Below are 15,385 nucleotides of genomic sequence, written 5' to 3' on the forward strand. Positions count from 1 at the left end.
ATGAGCCCGTTGTCATGCTTGTGAAGGCAGCACTGCATTTGGCTGCTGGCCTCTGGCCAGGCTTTTGGGTGGGCTAAATTGCCTCTAACCCTCTGGGTGTGGGATGGACCCTCCACTCCATTCTACCCACCAGCATTGAAAGAAGACTCTCTTATTTTAAAATGTGCAAATTACAGAAACGATTTCAGAAGGTGCATATATTTTGATGAGAAAAGCCAACACCATTCTTCCGCATATTTCGCATGTGATGAGCATTTGTAGTAGGTCTTTGCCATGATGTCTGAAGTAGGAGAGTTTAGAGAATCGAGGAGCTAGAAGCCTAGAAGGTTGAGGGGTTTGTTGCAGACTCCTGAGCACAGTTCCTTCTTATTGCGCCCCCTCCCCACTAAACTCAAGCACACACAGATACACACAGCCGCCAGAAATCCTGAGAAAGGTCAAAAGTGCGCTCATGATGTCTTTTTAATGAACCCATCATGAATTGTTTTTTAGGCTCAGAAGCCCTGTGGTATTTTCTCTGGCCCCAGTTTGTTTTGAGGATTCCTGGTCTATTCTACACCCCACACCACCCCTAAGTACTTTAAAGTGTCCTTAAAATGACAGCCACGTACCCTCTGGATTTCCAGAGGAGATTCCGTTTCTTTCCTTAGGACTCCTTTCAGTGATGGTTGCTTTCAGAGAGATGGGTAGAATTTGATTTTTTTTCTGCAATTTTTGTCTAGATGTTCTTGTCTGTTTGAGCAGTTCTATCAATACAGTATCAGGAAGTCCTGATTAAAATTAGAGCCAGTCACACAAACAGATACATCTCAAAAGAGAAAATACAGATGATCGACTAATATAAGAAAAAATGTTAAAATTCAATAAAAATACAAATTAAATGAATGAAGTAACCAGTTTTGGCTTATCAGCTTTGCAAAGATGAAAACTGATCAAACATGTAGGGTTGGCAAAAATGCAGAAAGTGGACACTTTCATTTATTGGATTGTGGACAAATAGAAACTTCCTAGAAAGCCATTTAGTAATACATGTCAAAATAATCAGAGTTGCCCCCAACTTATTAACTTGTCTACATTCTCGGGCTACCTACATGTTTACTACTACCTAACAGTAAACATAAATTATGCTATTAAAAAACTAGAGAGTCACTCAAAGAGTTTGTTTCATGATATATCTGGATTACAGTGAACCTACTATTATAGTTTATGCTTTTAAAAAATTTAACATGATACAGTTGCCCCATGTCGTGAAATAGTCTTTGAAAAAAAGTATTTTAACAGTTACATAATGTCCTTTCATACATAATTTACTGGCAGCAATTTAAGCTGTTTTCCGTTAGAGTCACTAACATACTTTGTCTCAGAGTATTTCATGGTTGGGGCCTCCCCTTTAATGTCAATTTTAAAAAGCCTAATATAAAATTGTAAGGACATTATAACCTTTGTTTTATTAAAAACAAACAAAACAGTGACAGGGGAAGGGGTAAGTCAGTCATTTCTACTTTCTGTATTTTTTCTCTTTAATGGATAATGCACATTATTTTTATAGTGAAGAAAACAATAAACGGTGCTTTAAACATAGTCACTTGGATTATTTGCTGAAAAAAATGTTTTGGTATCTTTAAAGATAATCATTTGTTTCTTCCTAATAGAAAATATTTGGAAATAATATCTTTTTTTTTTTTGCTAAAGATTGGCACCTGAGCTAACTGTTGCCAATCTTTTTTTTTTTTTCCTGCTTTTTCTCTCCAAATCCCCCCAGTACATAGTTGTATGTTCTTAGTTGTGGGTTCTTCTAGTTGTGGCATGTGGGACACCGCCTCAGCATGGCTTGATGAGTGGTGCCATGTCCACGCCCAGGATCCGGACCGGCAAAATCCTGGGCCGCCGAAGCGGAGCGGGCAAACTCAACCACTCGGCCACGGGGCCGGCCCCGGAAATAATATCTTGAAGACTGTATTTCAGGTTATTTCTAGAAGAAATTAATGCCAAGTAATTTTCTCAGATGCCAATTTGTGGGGATCAACTAGATGCCACCTGCTTCATTTTGTCAACTGTCCGAATTAGGAATTTTTTCAAACTGCTTCGAAAAGCTGACTCTACCTGCTACGTGGCAGCAGGGGCTCACTGAGCTGTCACAGTCGGTTTCATGCCAGATTTCCACCAAAATGGCTTGAAAAGTTGGTATTGGGAGTGTTTGTTGACTTGTTTTAGAAACAGGTCATTAGAAGTGCTAGCCACTGGTTTCAGTCAGTTTGTATTAGTGTTTTCCATTACTTGTGTATCTGTAGGTAGCCCGAGAATGTCTATTTCATCGAGAGAAGAGGATGGGAATCGATCTAGTTCATGATGAAGTGGAAGCGGAACTGCTGACGGTAAGTGTCGGGGAAATGCTTCAACTGGAAACTTGGTTGCAAACATGCGGTTAACCTACAGAAACAGAATGATGTCACATGAAGCCACTTTAAGTAAGGAATTACAGTATCAGATGTTTATGGCATTTAGAAAAGATACATTTTTTGTTATAAAAGTAATAGACATTCATCGAGAGAATTTTAAAATACAGAAAGGATAAAGAAAGATAAAAATCACCTGAAGTTCAGTTAGCAGAAGTGAAAGTTAATTTTGGAGTATTTCAGTCTTTTTATTAATTGTACTTAGATAGGCAGCACCCAACTCAAAGACACACAGACACGTCTTTAAGGTTAGAATTATACTGAATATATGAATTTGAATAGTGCTTTTCCTTTTGCTGGGTAAATGCTCAATGATGTTTATTCTTAAATATAGACGTGGGAAAGCAGTGCATTTTTTTTAAAGACTTAGTTTTTTTAGAGCAGTTTTAGATTCACAGCAAAATTGAGAAGATGACACAGGAATTTCCCATATATCCACTGCGCCCATGTATGCATGGCCTCCTCCCCCACCACAGTGGAACCATAGTGCTTTATTTATTTAAAATTTATATTGGGGTAATTTTCCCGTATCATTAGATATTCTTCAAGATATGATTTTAATGGTTACATAGTGTTCCACAATGTGAAGGTGCTATCATTAAAAAAAAAAAAAAAATCAACCCTCTCTTTTTGAATAATTAGGTTATTTCCTTATCTCACTCCATTTTTTTTTTTGTATTTTAATACCACTGCAGTGTACAAAAATATTATTGATAACTACGTATTTCTGATTATTCCCTTAGAATACATTTTTTAAAATGTCATCGATGTGTCAAAGGGTATATGCATTTGGAAAGCTTTTGATGTATAGCCAAATTGCCATCCGGAAGCTTACAGCTATGTCTGCACTACTGTGCTGGTCCTCCCATGAGGCTTCTTCCACTTTCCACCAATTAAGTTTGATTGAGTGCTCAGTTCTCTGATCTTCACTTCCTAGACTTACCCCACAAGATCTCTGTCCATTCTTTAAGATTTCAGCCATTACGTGCCTGGCACCCTTCCTAATCTCTTTTTTCAGCCCAGAGACTCTATTAAGCCTTAGATTTGCCTCCCTAAGTGCCCGCCAAACATAGCTACGTTGGTAACTCATTTTTTTTTTGGTTCACATTTATGAAGCCTAAAAGTGAACTTTTCTTTTACCCTGATGCCTTCTGCCTTCCCCTTTCTACTGGTGGTACTATTACTGGTTCTGTCACTCTTCTGCCTTCTCCTTTCTATGGATGGTAGCAAGGTTCTCCAGTCACCGTGGCATGGCTTGCTGACCATCATCTCCACCCCTGTAATCAATTTCCAGGGTCTGTAAATTTCTCCTCTGATTTGCTTGTTCCTCTCTCCTTTCCATTCCATTCTCCCTACCATTGTTCTAAATCATCTTTTCCTTCTTTATAGCTGGTTAATGTGAAATCCCAAATCCTTTCCCTTCCCCCAGTTTCACCTGGATCCTTACTGCACATGATCACCAGTTTTCCCATCTGCCAAAAAACTTCCTTGACTGCCTAATTGCTATAGGAGAAGATTCACGTTGGTCTTGCCTTGTCTGGCTCTCACCCCTTCTCAGTCTCATTTTCCACTCTGACTTGCTGAATTTCTGCTGCAGCAAATCAGTTCACTGTCCCTGAACCAGCTTTGCAGGGTCCCACCTTTTTGACTTTGTTTGACTGACCCTTGGTAAGAAATGAATCCTGAGTAAGAAAGTACATATGACTAGCTAGCAACCTGGTCATCAGCATCCTTATAAGTCATCAAGGGTCCCTTTTAACATTGTGCTAAATATTTTTAGTGACCCATTACATTAAGGATGATAAGCAGAAGTTTTAGAAGTTGCTCTTTCCTCTATTGTTTGACTCTCTGAAAGAAATATGAGTTGAAATAATATACTCAGGAAACCTTTGGCCTCTACAGAGAAGCTATGCAACCTACTTTGTAAAAGCCACAGCCCCTACTGCTGCATATTAGTGATTAGGAATAAGACATCCTGAATGAAGTAGCTTTACAACGATGGGTCCCTGCTCTGCTGTTTCTTCTTTCCTAGCCTCTGATGAATCTTGCAAGTCTTAAAATAATCTGTCATCTACTTTGTCATCCTAAATGGGGAGGAATTTAGCATCAAATATCCATTAACCTCTTTTTCTCACTGATCCTGAGATGATCTGTGTGAAGTAAATTATAAGCCACTTCTAACTACTTAACTTCAGTTTGCCCATGAACACCTATCGTATTTCTAAGAGACTTTTTTGAAACTTGGGTACTTTATTGTTTCCATTATTTTGGCTCTCAAACCCGGCTGCACTTTAGAATCACTTGATGAAAGTTTTCGAAATATCAGTGACTGGGTTTCACATCCAGCGATTCTGATTCAAATCTGGAGTGGAGACTAGGCATTGATATTTAAAAATATTCCCAAGGTGATTTTAATGAACAGCCAGAGTTAAGGTCACTGCTTTAAAACTGCAAAATATTGTTGATAGAAATTAAAGAAGATCTAAATAAATTGGCATACCATGTTCATGTATCAGAAGACTAAATAGTATTAAGATGACAGTACTTCCCAACACAATCCACAGATTCAACACCATTCCTATCAAAATCGCAGCTGGCTTATTTGTAGAAATTGACAAGCTGATCCTAAAATTCATATGGAAATTCAAAGGATGCAAAATACCCCAGATAATATTGAAAAAGAAGAAAGTTGGAAGACTCTCATTCTTGATTTCAAAACTTACTACAAAGCTACAATACATAAGACAGTGTAGTACTGGCATAAGGATGGACATACTGATCAATGGAATAGAATTTGAGAATCCAGATATAAACCGTCACATTTACAATAAATTAATCTTCAACAAGAGTGCTGAGACAATTCAATGGGAAAGGAAGAGTCTCTTCAACAAATGGTGCTTGAACAATTGGATATCCTCATGCAAAGGCGGAAGCTGGACCCCTACCTCACACCATATATAAAAAATTGAGTCAAAATGGAACAAAAACTTAAATGTAAGAGCCAAAACTGTAAAACTCTTAAGATAAATCATATGCATAAATATTTGTGATGTTGGAGTAGGCAATACTTTCTTAAATCTATACTAAAAGCACAATGCATAAACAACATAAGAAAAAATAGATAAATTGGACATCATCAAAATGAAAAACTTTGATGCTTCAAAGAACATCAACAAAGTGAAAAGACAATTCACAGAATTGAATAAAATCTTCACAAATCATATATCTGATAAGGGACTTATATGTAAAATATATAAAGAACTCTTACAACTCAAAAAAACCCCCCACAAATAACCCAATTCAAAAATGGGCAAAGGATTGAACATAGAGTTCTCCAAAGTGGATGTGCAAATGGCCAATAAGCATATGAAAAAATGCTCAACAACATTAGTCATCAGGAAAATGCAAATAAGACCACGATGAAATACTACTTCACACCCACAAAGATAGCTATACTCAAAAATACAGATAATTATAAGTGTTGGTGAGAATGTGGAGAAATTAGAAACCCTCATGCACTGCTGGTGGGAACGTAAAATGATGCAGTTGCTTTGGAAAATGGTTAAACATAGAGTTACCATATGATTTAGTAATTCCACTCCTACATATTTACCCAAGAGAAAAGAAAGTACATGCCCACACAAAAACTTATGCATGAATATTCACAGCAGCATTATTTATAACAACCATTTGGAAAAAACCCAAATGTCTACCAACTGAATAATGATAAATAAAATGTGGTATATCCATACAATAGAATGGATGTTTTATTCAGCCATGAAAAGGAATGAAGTGCTGATATATTCTACTAAATGGATGATCCTTGAAAAAATTATGCTAAGTGAAAGAAGCCAGGCACAAAGGACCGCATATTGTATGATTCCATTTCTATGAAATATCCAGATTAGGGAAATCTATAGAGACTGAAAGTAGAGTGGTGGTTGCCTAGGAGAAGGAGGCTTGCAGGATTGGAAATGGGGGGTAATAGCTAAGGGGTGTGTTGTTTCTTTGGAGGCTAATGAAAATGTCCTGAAGTTGGTTCTGGCCGTAATCACATGACTCTGTGAATATACTAAAAGCCATTGAATTTAACTGTAAAATACATGAATTCTATTGTAAATGAATTACATCTCAATAAAGCAGTTTTTTAAAAAAACAAACAAACAAGAACCACTGCTTTAGAGATTGGTACTTTTTAGGTCAGTAGCGGGGGCTGCTTTACCTCAAAAGAACTGAACCTGCAATTAGAGTAATGGCGCACCAGCTGAGGGGGTGCCAGGGGCATTGCCAACTAATTAAACTAGTGAAGGTGTCCTGGAGCTTACTCAAGGTTGTGATATTAACATATCTTTTATTTTTACCAAAATGGGTCTCAATTTTTAGGATAACTGAATGAACATTAGCCAAGAATAATAGTAGTCTTAAAAAGTCTACTTTTGAAAAACATGGGTGAAATGAAATATTTTCTCATGAATCTTGTTGACTATTACTCACATTCAATCAGTGATATTCCCCAAATTCTTACAGAACGGCCTGTCTTGGGGACTCCATCAGGCATCATCTTCTTGGTTCTCCCAGACTGTGCTAACGCCTCGGACTCTGAAGCCGAATGAAACTTTGAGTACAGATTAATGGATGTTAATGTTGGGGGCAGTTCCAAAGGTCTTTGGTTTTAGGCATTCCCTATTCCCTTGAACCCTTCTGCCCCCAAACATCGAACATATACCATATGACATTATTTAAGTTCAAATATGAAAATTGCTGTTGAAAGCTCTTTGTTTTATAACAAAAGTCTAATTGAATGCCTTTTTTCCGCTAAAAGTTTCAGGAATTCTCACTATATGCATTGTGTGCACACAGTATAAAAGCTCACTAGGATTTTGGGTTTTAAGTGGTGTTTTCTAAGCAGTACTTCATGCATCCTTTGCCAACACCTCAGTGAAATGGCCACACACATGTGTGCGCAAAAGAAGCCACAGAGAAAGATGAAGATCGAACAACACTAAAAACTAAGACTGATGCACAACCTGCTGTGAGACGGGTGAGAGATCTTTGCTACCTGGGAGGGCAGGGAGAAAGAACCTTGTAATAATGTGTGGTCGGAGCATTAACTCCATTAATTCAGAGATTGAAAGAGTCAGTCAGTAGGGTTATCACTGAGAAAAACTGTAGGCATATTCAATATTTATATTTTAAGCAATAAAAAGATAAGAAGACTACTTAGTTAAATAATAATTACTATTGGAGTGAAGAAGTCCTTTACAATCAAATTAATGAGGGCAGAAATCAAAAGGGGATATTTGATACATTTGATATCATAGAAATCATAAATGTCTATATCAAAACGCCAGGCACGGAACATAAAGGCAGGGCCAAACTGTGAAAAGAGATCCCTCTCTGTACATATGTATTTATATCTATATATCTTGGTATCTATATCTATCTATCTATCTGTACTATATAGATAGATATGATGAGAAAGGATTGAATTTTAAATATAAGAGCAATAAACTAATTTAAAAAAGTGGACAAGCACATGAACAGGCAGCTCACAAAAGAAGAAAGTCAAATGATGAACAAATATGTAGTCATAATGGTAACCTTGAAATCCCAGCAGGTTTGCTGTGTTTTTGAGGGGGGGTCCTATCACACTGACAACAATTGAGAGGAGTGATAATGGCCACTTAGTGTGTGAGGGGAGGAAGCGCACACTCATTTCTTGTTGTAAATGGGTACAACCTTTCTGAAGGGCAATTTGGCTGTACTTGTCAAAACCTTGAAAAAAGGCGTACCTTTGGGGGTGCCTAAATATTTACTGAGGATGTTCATCACGGTATTGTTTAACATCATGCGAAAATGTTCAAGTTAAAATGAAAAAGTAGGCCACAAGACAGTATGCATGGTATGGTCATTTTTCACTTGAAAAGGTGGTAACAATGATTATGCACACTTTTTAAAGGTCTTCTTGGTGCTATTTTGAGTTCCTAGATTTTCTAAGGTGAATATGAATTTCAGAGGGAAGTAAATGTTTATTTTAAGAAAAATCTCAGATACGACACGTTATATAATAGTGTGTATGTCCTAGCAGCATCAAAATGCCACGTGTCGTCAAGCAGAACAGCGTGGCTAGCACAGGTGTTTGTCTGAGCATGGAGCTGGGCTGCAGGGCGTAGGCAGGACTGAGGGGTGGGCTGGCCTCTGGACCGAGGAGTGGACTGTGGGAGGTTACATGCACTGCCAGAGAGAAGCCTCGTTTGGGCTGCCCTTTTTGCCCCTCCGATTTACTTTGTCTTGGAACAACAGTTAGTATAGAAGAAGCTACGCGTTAAATTCAACCTTGCATATCACCAGGATTTAATTAATTAATTAAAGAACCAGAGATAAGATTAAAGACCCTAAAATTTTACCCCTGTTCAAACGTGTTCCATGGTATAATTTTGCTGTAGTCCTGTAAAAGGTGAATCTCAGTCTAATATTTAGATCCCCATATCATGGGGAGATATAAGTAAATAAGTGCATGTAAAATTGTTTTACTTCACAATTTTTCCAGAAACAAAGTTTTCCTTCATGGGTGCTTTGTTACGTTGTTGACACTGAATGTTGTACTCGATAATGAAAACATTAATGTGTTTTCTTTTTCAATTGAGTAGGAAGTTGATGTTATTCTGTGTTGTCAAGAAAGAATGAAGCTACATTTGGATAAGGCCATTGCCCAACTTGCGTAAGAGCTTTACCTCTCTCTACAATTTAGGATTTGTCACGAAACTATACTTTCATGCCTCCCATTCCCATTTCTCTTAGCTTCTTAGATAAGGATTTCTTATATATAGATACACGCAGGTGCACATACATGGGTTTTATTCAAAGGTTATGATGAGTACTTGCTTTAAATTTTTATTTAAAGAAATAATTTTGAGATGCTATCGCAAGGATTTCTGCCCTAACTGAGTATGGCTAAGATTTCTTTTAGCTCAGAAGACTTTTATTCTTTGATAAGAGATTGACTTGTATATGTTCAGCCTAACAACATACTTGGAAATGTAATGAATCTTGGCTTGCTCCTATGGTTATTGTCCGTACCTCCTTAAAGACTCAGCTGCCCCTGATTTCTTGGTAGACTCTTCTGCTCCATCTTCCTTCGTGCTCTGATTATACCAGCGCAGCATTCACTGTATCCCATTGCACTGTAATTGTAGTAGATAGTAGGCACTAATATTTATAGTGGGATGGGGGGGTGGAGAATAATAATCAAAGGAAGGTTTTAAGCAATGATAACAGCTGTCAGGACAGAAAAGGTATTCGCTGAGCTTGTTGCCTAACATGAATGGAAAGATCAATGTTCATTTGGTTGTGGCCATGGAAAGAAGTAGTGTCGAGTATGTTACACAAAGGAGACAATGATTCTGCTTATACTGATGTTGTCAAGGATAACGTGAGATACACCCAAAGGAAGAGGTGTTGGTACTGTTTGCCTATCTGCCTACCCTGCCCGTCAGGATTGAGGCTGTGAAGGTCGGTGAGGTTCAGGTGGCCGAGATCTCTCTCGAGCTGTGATTGGAAGGGCTCTTTAATTCGGAAATCGGTGAGGACAGGTAAAAGATTAGTTGAGGATGACTGACTGCCCGTGGTTTGGTCAACTGTACAGCTTACTTAAGCTATAAATACGAGGCAGTGCAGTTCCGATATTAATTTCCGGTTTCTGCTCCCTAGGAATTGCAGAAACGGTGGGGTTCAAAGAGTTGTTTCTGTTCTGTTTTCTTCTGGTCTAGTTCCTAATCCTTATTTTCTTTCCTAATCTAAAAACTACTGCCCATCTTCCATGTTCTCTGCTCTTCTTGGCCCAGATGGTTCCACCCACAGCCACATCTGTGGATGTGGAACGGCCACATCTTCATATTGGTTCCCATTATAAATTGCCTCCTCACTGGCCCTAATGCAGGCCTTTGCAGGAAGTTCTGTCTCTGCGTCTTCACCTTTGTGAAATTTGTGTTAGCGATCTTGTAAGAGCTTGACTTTCCTTTAATACACAGTGGGCAAAATGCCTACCTTACTTCCTGGGATGGCTTCTCCAGGATTTGTGGGGGCCTGGATCCTTAAGGTGGCTGCTGGACTCGGTCCAGCAAAGGTTGTTGGGAGGAGGGTTTTCCAACTCCACTTGTCTCGGTGGGAACAATGAAGCGCTCAGTTTGGATCTCAGCTGAAAATGGCATCTCATTAGGCATCAACATGGCAGCCAAGATTTTTCCCATTTTTAGGCTATGAGACAGGTCTGTGGAGTGCTGCCTCAAGCACTTTCCTAAGGAGATTCTGAGGTGTCATCCCAGAGTTTCAGCTCAATAACCTGAGGCAAGATACCGAACACAGAAGTAGCAAGGGGACGCAGCTTCGCACCTCTCATCCTTTGCGCATGTGTACTGCTTTACAATTCACAAAATGCAGCTGCCTGGCTTGCTGTTGCCCTCGTTTCCACTTTACAAATTAGAAAAGTGAGCTCTGACAGGTCAAGTGCCTTACCCAAAGGCACGGGCTGAATTAAAGGGAGGCTGCGTCTAGAATTAGTCTATTCAATTCAATGCAGGCTTTACTGAGTGGCTTCTGTATGCAAAGACACTTTTGGGTGCGGGGAATATAGAAATGACTAAGATCATCCAGCTGTCCAGCTTTTTCAAATACTATCTATATGCTAACGCCTCCCAGATTTTTATTCTTATCCTAGGTCTTTCTCCTAAATTCCAAGAACCTACTTGGTACCTCCACTTGGAGGTTTAATGCACACTCAGGCTCAGTGTGTCAATTGAACTTCTCTCTTCTCCCAGCCTACTCACCCACAGCCTCGCCCACCTCAGTTGATGAAATTCTGCTGTTCCAGTTACTCACCTTCAGCTCTTTTTTCTCACTGATGTCCAGTCTCCCACAAGATTCGCTTGGTTCTGTCCTTAAAACATATCTGGAATCGGAGCACTTCTCGCCTCCTTCCACTGTGCCCCCTTGGTCCAGGCCATCTCTCACCCGGGGAACCGCACCAGCCTGCTAATGGGTCTCTCTGCGCCGTGCAGTCTGTTCTCAACACAGCACCAGAATGATCCTTTGAAATTGTAGGTTAATGGTCTCTCATTTCCCTCGGAGGAAAACCTGACTTCTTCCAATGTCCAATGGGGCCCTGCATGATCTGGTTCTCCCCCTGCAAGTCTTTGCTCAAACATCGCCTCCTTAAGGAGTCCTACTCTGACTGTCCTATTGAGAATCACCACTCACACTCCTGGCCCCCTTTTCCTGCATGGTTTTCTGCATTGTTCTGCTAACAAACCACATGACTTGCTTATTCATTGTGGGTGTTGCTTGTCTCTTCGCGGTAGGATGTGAGGTCCTTTGGGAACAGATGTTTGTTTTGTCCATCATGCATCCCAGGCTTGTAGGACAGTGCCTGGCACCTAGCAGGCGCTCAGTAAGCAGCTGCTCCATGAGTAAAGATGGGGTCACTTGTCGCCCACGCCTGCACCCCGGGCCTGTCTCTTTGGTAGTGAGCAGCAGGTCTCCTCTCTGCCTGACAGGGCAGGGCATGCCACGCACCTCAGAGCTCACTAAGGCCTCTTCCTTCCCAGGAGGGCGGCTGCTGGATCACACGGGTCGGGGGGCCACCAATTGCTGATCCTTTTCAAGAACTCTGTCTCCTGCCCTGGAGGTTAATTTTGACCCTTGGTCTCCATCTCCTGCCAAACTTCTCAGGCCTGGCATGACCACACTAGGTCACCTGCAGCTGGAGAGAGGCTGGCTGTAAATCCCTCATAACTTCTTGGGAAATTGCGCTCAAAGAATGGAGGAGAAAGGGGTTAGGATGTAGACGAGGAAAAGGAGGACGGAAAGGAAGGCACAGATGTGGGCAGATTATTTTAAAGCAGTGTCCTGTCTGGAACAGTTGTGTGTTAGGAGGATGGGCCCCTGTCCTGGGGCTCCAAACACCCAACTTCTGTTTTTCTACACCTTTCTCCCCAAGCCCCTCCCTACCCCATAGAAGGGGCAGTGTGGGCAGGGTTCTAAGTACTCACAGGTGTGGACATCTCCAGAGAAGTTTCTTTTTAATTGAGAAGGAGGACATTGTGTTAAGGAGGAGAGACCCTGAGAGCAGAAACGGGTGGGTCCAACAGAGGAGGGCAATTAGGTTTCCTCACCAAAATTGTTACCTAAACTTGAAGCTCCATTTCCCTACTCTGTGTTCTAGAGCTAACAGAGCTTCCCAGCATGAGCTGGAGAAAGACCTGAGTGACAAACAGGCGGCGTACCGAATCGATGATAAGTGCCACCATCTGCGAAACACGTCCGATGGCGTCAGCTACTTTCGTGGCGTGGAGAGGGTGGATGCAACGTAAGTCAGGCTCACACCGCTTCTATGATTTCGATGTCGTTTAATTCGTTCTCTCTTCTTTCAAGATGATGCGGCTTACAGGTTAAAATGGAAAACACAGGAAGATGTGGAAAGGTAAAAGGCACACCTGTTTTGAACAAGTCTGCAGGAAGCGTGCGTGTTCCTCAGTCAGCCCTTGACACCTGCATCCTGTATTCTTTTGCAAAAGAATATTTGGTGTTTAAATTTCTAACTATGAAAATAACATCTATTTGATGCAGAAAACCTGGAAAGCACAGATAAGCATGAAGAAAATAAAGTGTTGCCAGTGTATTAGATGCCCTCGACTCGATGGGCTACAAGCTGAAAAACAGCTTAATGTTTTTATTATGACTGCTTGTGAAACTTGCTCTGTCAATGGTTCCTTCACCAGGCCCCTGCATGAAATTTTGGGTTCATGGTCCTTTCCAGCTATTCCTTAAAAAAAAAAAATCAACTTGACTGAGGTGAAATTTACCCACAATAAAATGCATTTGGTGTAAGTGTACATCTTGACGAGTTTTGACAAATTTCTCTTCCTATGTAACCACGATCACAGTTGAGATAAAGAATATTTTTGCCACCCAAAAAAGTTCCCTTTTGTTCTTTCCACACTCATGCCCCCTCCCCCTTGTAAAGTGACCCCCAAATGGATTCCCTCCTGTGAGGCTAGTCACCCCCGAAGCAGTCCCCCTCTTAGCTCTCCAGCAGCAGCATGTACGAACTTTGACTTTTAATTTCTTCAGGTGTGAATCAGATTATGTCCTAAATGGTCCTCATAAAATTCTTCTTACTTGCTTGAGGTGAGCAGGAAGCATCTTCCTCCTCTCCTTTTGGAGTGGGGATGGGCTGGGATTGAACCCCACACTGACCAGTTAACCCTCCAAGAAGGGCCTGCTGTATTTCTGGCGTGAAGTCTAGCCATCTTAGAGACTATCAGGGTATGGAGCACATAGGGTGTTATTTTGGGTCATTGAGGCCTGAGCGAAAAATTGTAGTCCACAGTAAGAGTCTTGTTTGATATCCTATTACATCACAAACAAACAAATGTCACCCTACCACTCAGAGACACCCAATGATAACAGTTTACTCTTAGACCCTCCAATATCCTTCCATGCATGTAGATATAGATGAATATTTTTAAATAATGGTATCACACACATACATTTTTGTATAGCCTGTTTAATTTTTCACTTCATGATATATCAGAAACCTTGTGACCATATTCTTCTACAACAAGAGTTTACATACATGGATTACTTTTGTAAATGTACCGTAATTGACTCAACTTTTTCTTTAGTTTTGGACATTTAGGTTCTTGGCATAAACCATTTAAAGATTGGCATAAATATTGCTGAAGATGACTGTCTCGTGTATACATCTTTGGGTGCATTATTTCCTTAGGAGAAATTTCTGTCACACTCACTTCAGCAGCATCTGTGCTAACACTGGAAGTATGCAGAGAAGAGTAGCATGGTTCCTGCACGAGGGTGATGCGCAAATTCAGGAAGCGCTCCGTACTTTTAGTCCCAGCGATGTAATGTACAGCCTGGCGACTATAGTTAACCATACTGTATGGTATATTTGAAAGTTGCTAAGAAAGTAGATCTTAGAAGTTCTCATCTCAAGAAAAAAAATTTGTAACTATGTGTGGTGATGGTGATCACTTTGCAATATACACATATATTAAATCATTATGTTGTACACCTACCTAAAACGAATGCAATGTTATATGCCAATTATATCTCAATTAAAACATTTTTCTAGGAGTGGAATCTCTGGGTGATGCACCTTTGAAAGACTCTTGGTTTAAACTCCAGCATGTTTGTGCCAAGTCAACATTCCTATCTGCAGGATATGAGGGAATCTTCTTCTAAACATGCTCACCAGCAAACTGTCATTCTCTTCACTCTTTGCTATTCTGATAAAGGACTATTTGTGTGTCGTTGTTTTCATTAGTACTTCTTGGATTACTCCTGGTTGAGTGTTTTTTCATATGCTCATTGGGCCAGTGTGACACCTTTCTCATAAACCCACATACCCATACCCTTCATCAATCCTTTTTTTCCTCCAAATTGGCAGAAGAGTTAGTTTATGCTTTGGACTTACAGAGAATAAGCAGTAAAATAAGGAGCAATTAAGAAAAATTTAAAATCAATTTTCCTCTGAGGTTTGCATTTTACGCAATAAAACCAGGATCCAGTGATTTGGGTTTTCTTTTTCACAAGATGATTGATTGCCTACAGACTATGTAGGCTGGTTCATCATTGTCACCATTGTATGGTTCTACTTCCTTTTTTCAGGATCTCAGTGCCCGAGTCCTGGGCCAAATTTACAGATGACAATATTCTGCGCTCCCAGAGTGAACGAGCTGCCTCTGCCAAACTCAGAGAGGACATTCAAAACCTCTTAGTTGTGACTGCCAACGAGATGTGGAACCAGTTCAACAAAGTGAACTTGTCTTTCACCAATCGCATTGCTGAGACTGCAGATGCTAAAAATAAGATTCAGGTTCACTTAGCAAAGGTAAATCAAGCATGGGTGGTAC

At 40.2% G+C, this 15,385-nt stretch overlaps 1 protein-coding gene and 1 non-coding gene across 4 annotated transcripts in view; both read left to right on the forward strand.

Moving 5' to 3' along the window:
- The window catches only part of TEKT3 (tektin 3), a 42,403-nt gene that overhangs the window by 15,275 nt on the left and 11,743 nt on the right, over positions 1–15,385 (forward strand). For all 3 annotated transcript variants that reach the window (XM_014864190.3, XM_014864192.3, XM_014864191.3), the window contains 4 exons: positions 2,292–2,375; positions 9,107–9,177; positions 12,676–12,819; positions 15,141–15,363. In XM_014864190.3, coding sequence (XP_014719676.2) covers positions 2,292–2,375; positions 9,107–9,177; positions 12,676–12,819; positions 15,141–15,363 — 522 coding nt within the window. The remainder of the gene's footprint in view (positions 1–2,291; positions 2,376–9,106; positions 9,178–12,675; positions 12,820–15,140; positions 15,364–15,385) is intronic.
- On the forward strand, positions 14,256–14,362 carry LOC123276552 (U6 spliceosomal RNA). Its single transcript, XR_006513055.1, has one exon. It is a non-coding gene; the product is annotated as a U6 spliceosomal RNA (small nuclear RNA).

The sequence above is a fragment of the Equus asinus genome, chromosome 13 (genome assembly GCF_041296235.1).
Source record: "Equus asinus isolate D_3611 breed Donkey chromosome 13, EquAss-T2T_v2, whole genome shotgun sequence".
In the NCBI taxonomy this organism is placed as follows: Eukaryota; Metazoa; Chordata; class Mammalia; order Perissodactyla; family Equidae; genus Equus; species Equus asinus.